This window comes from Atta colombica, unplaced genomic scaffold, assembly GCF_001594045.1.
Source record: "Atta colombica isolate Treedump-2 unplaced genomic scaffold, Acol1.0 scaffold126, whole genome shotgun sequence".
NCBI classification, from domain to species: domain Eukaryota; kingdom Metazoa; phylum Arthropoda; class Insecta; order Hymenoptera; family Formicidae; genus Atta; species Atta colombica.
Genome location: NW_017259213.1, coordinates 2,190,869 through 2,197,803, shown reverse-complemented (window position 1 = coordinate 2,197,803; position 6,935 = coordinate 2,190,869). Strand labels below are relative to the sequence as shown.

General features: G+C 29.1%; 1 protein-coding gene across 10 annotated transcripts in view; it reads right to left on the bottom strand.

Annotated features, from left to right (window-relative positions):
* The window catches only part of LOC108684084 (sodium bicarbonate cotransporter 3), a 58,342-nt gene that overhangs the window by 1,946 nt on the left and 49,461 nt on the right, over positions 1-6,935 (bottom strand). For 8 of the 10 annotated variants that reach the window (XM_018188149.1, XM_018188155.1, XM_018188147.1 and 5 more), the window contains 4 exons: positions 6,387-6,494; positions 5,823-5,957; positions 2,110-2,291; positions 854-968 (listed from right to left, as the gene is read on the bottom strand). In XM_018188149.1, the coding sequence (XP_018043638.1) occupies positions 854-968; positions 2,110-2,291; positions 5,823-5,957; positions 6,387-6,494 (540 nt within the window). Of the gene's footprint in view, positions 1-724; positions 969-2,109; positions 2,292-5,822; positions 5,958-6,386; positions 6,495-6,935 lie in introns of all 10 variants that reach the window. The other 2 variants (XR_001931621.1, XR_001931622.1) reach the window with 1 other exon arrangement.

The window sequence follows — 6,935 nt, the reverse complement described above, 5'->3', positions numbered from 1 at the left end:
AGAGAGAGAGAGAGAGAGAGAGAGAGAGAGAGAGAGAGAGAGAGAGAGAGAGAGAGAGGAATGATGTTATATCTATTTTACGAAGTGAGAAAACGTTGTATTATTCTGTTTCTTCATAAATTTGTATATTGTACTTTGTATTTTTTTGTCAATTATTAACAATAAGCTGCATAATTATTTTTATTTGAAAAACAACATATAATAATACTAACGTGAAATACAAATAAATGAAATAAATCATAATTGACGTCTTCCCATATCGTTGTTCCCATTAACAATGAGCTAACATATGTATCTCTAAGAGCATATGCAAGAATTGCAAAATTGAATCTCATAGACAATTAGGCTATGAAAAAGACAAAACATAATTAATTATATAATCGTAAATGATAAATAGATTCTTATAACGATAATAAATTTAAAAAACGTTTCTTAATTTATATTTTCTTGAATATTTCGCTGATTTCGCATAAATACAACGATGTAAATTTACGGGAACGTAAAAGAATAAAGACTGCCATGAAATTCTGTTTATTCGTGAATATTTTAATACGTTAATATTATCATTTTACGTTTAATTTTTGTTGTTCTTATGTAATAAAAAATAATTTTTGTCGTCTATGAAAATCCATGTTTTCTACAATGAGTCGTCCGCATCTGAATTTGCTTTTTACGTCGACTCGACGAGGATTGTCATGCCATCCTCGTTTGTAAATTTACTCACAGCGGCGGTGCATGGGATATGTTGCATGCCGGTATATTGGTGCTCTTGCTGTGTATCTTGCCATATGAATTGTCGGTTTTTTGGTGATGGTGATGGTAGTTAGAATTTAGAGTCATTTACGTGTGTCACCTTGATCGAGATCCCACTGTCATCTTCGTCCTCTTCGGTCATTGTCGTCAGTCTCGTTGTCTCGTCAGCTATCAATGAGTTGTCCTTCTTTGGATGCTTCTTTTGCTTTCCCACACTGCGTCAGACAATTATGCGAACTTAATCAATTTTCAAAATTAGATGATAACAGTTTGATGTTGATGCTTATATTATTCTTTTCTCTTTTTACTTAAAAATTAACAATATTATAGGATTATCATCGTTATTATAAAAAAATTTGACATTATGATAGAATATATCTTAACTTTTGTTTTTATATTTTTTATAAGGAATATTAATTTATTATTATAAAGGTAATATTAAAATCTATATTAAAAAGTCAAATTCTATAAATGTGTGATTATGCTTTTATTGAAAATAATTATGTCAATTTTAAATTATGTTCAAGTTCTTCAACTAAATTAACTGAGAAACAATTTGATTACAGTTTAACGATTGTCTATTTTTTAGTTGTCGTAACGTTTTGATTTTATACAATCATTACAATATCTTACTTGAATGGAATTTATGATGAGCTTCTATAAATATTCAATTACAAACGACTAAATAAACGAGCAAATACAAGATATTTTATTAAAAATATTTAATATTAATTTCATATACCAATAATAAGAATATAAGAATAGATGTTTCGATTTTTACAGAATCTTCTTTAATATAATTAAAAGAATCTATCTATTTTGTTTGACAAATGTTGCAAATCGAAAAAAATTTCATGTCAATTAAATATTAATTTGTCGTTTATAATTGAATTATTTTGCTGTGCAAATTTCGAGCACTATTTATTTATTTCTTTGTTTTATTCTATAAATATATAAGTAAGATGATGAATTGTCAAATTTAAAAAAACTTCTTCGTAAAAAATTCTTACATTTTAGAAAAATATGATATACAAATATGTAATAAAATTTGAAAATAATATATCAGTAAAATATATAATGTCGTGTTAAAGAGTATCATTATTATAAATAAAATAAAGTATGAATATAGTAAGACAGAAATAAAATACAATATTTAAATAAAGATGAAATAAATAATTTGAAAAATTATTAATTAAAAATGATTAGATTTTATTAATTTAATTAATTAGATAATTTTATTAATTAAAAATTTAAAGTTTCATATAGTCGACAATTTCAGTTATTTCATTCTATGTCTTAAACTTTTATATAATCTTTCCAAAAAATGCATAAAATCATTTGAAATTTAATACTTACTTGATTAGTGATTTTGACTGTTTCGTTTTTTCATTGCCTTCATTGACTTGTTGCCAGATACCAGTTTTATTCACTTCCTCGCTGATATTGATACTTGCCAAAGGAATCTTCATGATGTTCCCATTAGCTAAAGAGATCTGAATGTTCCCTGCAGGAGGTCCATATCCCATTTCGTTGTGTTCCTGCAGTATGAATGAAACAATAGTTTGAATCTCAATATTGATATGTGCGACGAATTTCTATCAGGCCATGCATAAATTCAAGCGAACTTTGCGTTGCCTTCGAACTGGGAAGCAAGTGAAATACGTTGCTTGCCAGCATATTTTTCAATCGATCAATTATACGATAATTATACGAGGAAGTAATAATCAGTCAGGGGCGTCACGTAACACTATGAATAAATTTACAAGGGTGTGACTTGGCGTGTAAATAAGTCTAACAAAGAGAAGAATGCACAATAGAAAAATCAGTGCGATGAATTTGTGATGATAGAATTATTTATTAGTTGTTTCTTTTTCTTTTTCGAGGAGAGGAAAAATTTTAATAAATAACGATTCTGTTCACCTTGAGAGTTACGATCATAATTTGTATCAATATTTTATATTATTTTATCCGTGCATAACGGTATATCAATTAATAATAATCGACATTGATATTTTGTGGAAGTTTGAGGAACTAAAATACCGATATTTACAATACCAAATTAGAAACAAGTATAATATAAATGTATGTAATAAAGGCACATTTTGATATTTTAGCATTATATTAACATTTGTCAATACTTTTTTCATAGTTTAATGATTGAACATCGTGCAATTATGATATTGTTTTAATTCTTAATTATAAATATAAGCTGTAATATATCCTTGCCACGTAATTTGCAGAAAATTCATAACATGCTATTATTGTATTCAATTTAGTGGCGCATGATTACTATTGAAACGCATATATCGCAATGTGCATCGTCGCGTCATTTACCGAAAAATTTCTTCGATTACAAACGGACGTAGAATGTTCGCTGAATAGTTTATTTGCGAAAAGAACATGTCGACTATATGCGACGAAACTACGGACGTGCACTTATGGTGACGTACCGATGACAGGCGGAGGATTCGACTGGCGTTTTTTTTGCGATTTCCGTATTGATATCTCCGTGTTTGTCCGGCTTGTGTGATTTCTTTCAGTCGCTCTCTCATTTTCTCTCGCTGAATCGTCACTCTCCTCCGTGAGTCATGGTGTGCTTCCGTTCAGTTATTCTGTCTTTAATTTCATTGTTAACAACGAACGCACGCAATTGGCTGTTACACGGTGCAACGCTTCACTTAATCACTCGCTCGCGTTAAGATAATTTCAGAAATATTGTGTTCCTTTTACTTTACTCCCTTACTATTATTACCGTATCGTATCATACGAAAAATTATACATAATAATGATTATACTGTTTTATGCACATCCAATTTTAGCTTACTTTTGTCTTCGTAAGATTACGATAAAAAATATTATTTCTTCATTGTCATTAATTTTTAAACCAAAATAAAAAAGAAATTAAGAATTAAAATGACAATTAAACGGGAATCTTTTTTAATAATAAAATTCAGTATAATAAATATGTAACAATACTTTTGTAGTTTAGTTATTAAAAGATTGCAAAAGATTACATATGTAAATTTAGTTTGTATATTTAAATTAAAAATAAAATGAAATGTAAATCCATGAAATGCAATCCAAAAAGCAGAACATTAAAAATGAGATCAATTTTATAAAAAGTAAATTAAGTGTTAATTATCACGAAACTTATAAATTTATTTTATTATTTTATATTACTAATATTTACACATACATAATATTTATATAATATTATATAATATTATGCATTCTTTAGGGCAATAAAAAATTTTGATATTTGACTATTGCGAGAGATAAGTAAGAGCTCTCAAGCAGACGAATTGTAAATTATATACATGAGTCATTAATTGTGTAGGAGATACTGGAATTATAAAGAGATTTCGTGTGTTTCGAAAAAAACAATAATGTATTTTTACATGATAAGATACGTGAACTGCGTGAATGACGGCGCATTAAATCGATACAAGAGTCTCGAATGGTTCACAGAAAAGGATATTAGCGACATGATATATTAAATGCAACAACACTTTGTTTCGCCAAGTCGCGAATATCAATTGCGATGTGTCGATCGCTATTAAATAAATATCTTCGTTGATATCATTTCGATGATAGGACCCGCTTTCCGTTTAATCAATTAACTAAGAATATATTTAAAAATTCGCAATGCTGCGAACGTGTACTCTCCCATGGTGAACTGATCATAATTTTATTTCAAATAGCCCTTTGTTTGCTGTAATGTTGGAATGTATAAATTATAGAAGAAGTGCTACATTAATTTATTCGAATGTATGAACAAAAACGATACAATATTGCTTACCTTGCAACAATAATTTTTCCTTAACTACCGTTAATAGTTTGCAATGTCGTGCTCGATACGCGCAACTATGTTTGTAACTATGATACTCGTAAGAGTAATATTATTCAATTATTATTCAATTATATTACGGCGTAATAACGAAAATTGCATTTCCTTATCTCTATCTTAAATTCGCCTAAGATTATATAACCAATATATGTATATATAAACAATGATAATTATGTATAATCCCATCAAAGACATCACACATCAATGAAAACATCGATAAAAATTCATCGCGCGCGGTTCACCATTGAAGAATAATCTGGAAACTTGGAGCGAATTATTGCACAAAAATAAAATTTCGGATAGTCGCCAACGTGTTCGAAGCGCTCGCAAAAACGACCAACATTCAACACATTACTCTAATTTCGCTACAACAACAATGCTATCGATAAAAACGTTTAAGATTGCGGTATCCAAAAGTCTACCGCATTCAAAAATTCAACAACGATTATATATCATAACATTTACTTTAATACTGGTCGGTTAGTACACCACCTGGATTTGAGGATAAAGATTATTTGGCACGTGTTCCGAGTGGAAGACGAGAGGATGGCTTTCAAGGCCGAGATTTGGTTCGTTAAAAAAATATAAAAATTTGCCGCATAAAATGCTCGAAGCAACAATATATTACGTATTTTCATAAAATGGGGTAAATTTTAAGTCGTGTTTCAAAAAATTTCTATAGACTGAAAACAGTCTATGTACGCATATTTTCGGAACGTTTTTTTTTTGTTTTTTATAGTACCATTCTCGTCATTCTATTTCAGGCGGTGAAAAATGTCATTTGCGAAAATAAAAAAATCTTGACCGCAAAAAGGAGGAAAGTGTTGTTTCGACGAAATAGTAAAAAGTGTGCGTTTTGTGTAAAAATTATTGGTCCGTCCGTACTTTTCTTGTAAATTATTAAAGGTCAAGTTTGGCACTCTTAAATTATCCGGCGTATATATAATTATGCGCTTTAAATTAAATTATATTCTAGCCTCATATTCGGAGATCCTAAATTTTTACTCGAATTTGTTCCGCGCAACGACGAAAAACTAATTCGTTTTAGGTGACATTCGTCCGATCACTCATCATAGTATACATCGTTTCTTTTACAAAGGGCGGATTCTCCAAAATCGGAGAGAGTTATGGTGACCACGGGGCGAGCGTTCGCCACGCGATCACCTTCTATATGCTATTTGCGACAGGTGATGGCGTTTAATATTCGTGTCGCGGTGCTAACCTCGCCGTTCTCCAGCTTACGAAGATCGTCGGCATGTTTCTTGGTTGTTTCCGGCATTATGTCGTCGAGGATTTTCAGCTCGCGTTGCGTAAACATCAAATCCAGGGATTTGCGTATGCCAATCATTACCACGAGCTGTAAATATTTACATTATAGATTACAAAGATATAAACATTTATATTAAGAATTATGTCCTTGAAAAAGTATCATTTGTGTGCTTGCACAAAACATGTCAATTCTGAGATTAAAATTTTTAGCTTTATGATCACTATAATGAGAGTCTAATATTAAACGTCGATATATGTTAGATAAATTTATCGAGATATGTACCTGACTTTTTAATAAAACGATGACTTTTCTAAGACCAATTTAATTTACTTTGTAAAATAATTTATTAATAAATAAGATGGTTAATTGATTTTTTGGTCCTTTTGTAAATAAAAAAAATAATAGGTATATTTTCATTAAAATTTTTCTGTTTATTACATCTGGATTCGTAAAAGACACAATACAAATATTATTAAATTATTGAATGACTTATTAATTCTTGGATTAATCACTTACCATTAAAGGAAACAAAATAGAAGTATGACTGAAGGATTTTATGAGCCATAGACAAGCGAGGCAAGCAAGTTGAATCGCAGTGAACATATGTACACGTTTCAACGGAACCTAAAAACATGTATTTGGAATTCAAATGTTGGAAATACCGTAACTTTAAATAACTATCTGATAAAATTTGATTTTTCTTTGCAATACGAATATAAATAGTCATTTATCATTTTTGCATGCTCAACACGAATCCATTGGCTATTAATTTTAAACAAAATGGAACAAAAAGGTTAAAAATAATTTTACAGCCAATTTTTTTTCTAAATTTCATTAATGTCACACGAAAGTATTAGTTTTTAGTCTCAAAATAAATTTTATTTTGTGTCGATATTATTTTTATTTTCAGAATATAGCAATTTGAAAATAGTTCTTTTCTAGATAGTTGAAAAAGTATTTTATTTTATCTTAATATTGCATTATGTGAAAATTAAATAATTTGTATTAAATAATTTTGTATTTACATAATAAATGTAACGGATAATATTGGATCATGTTAAATAA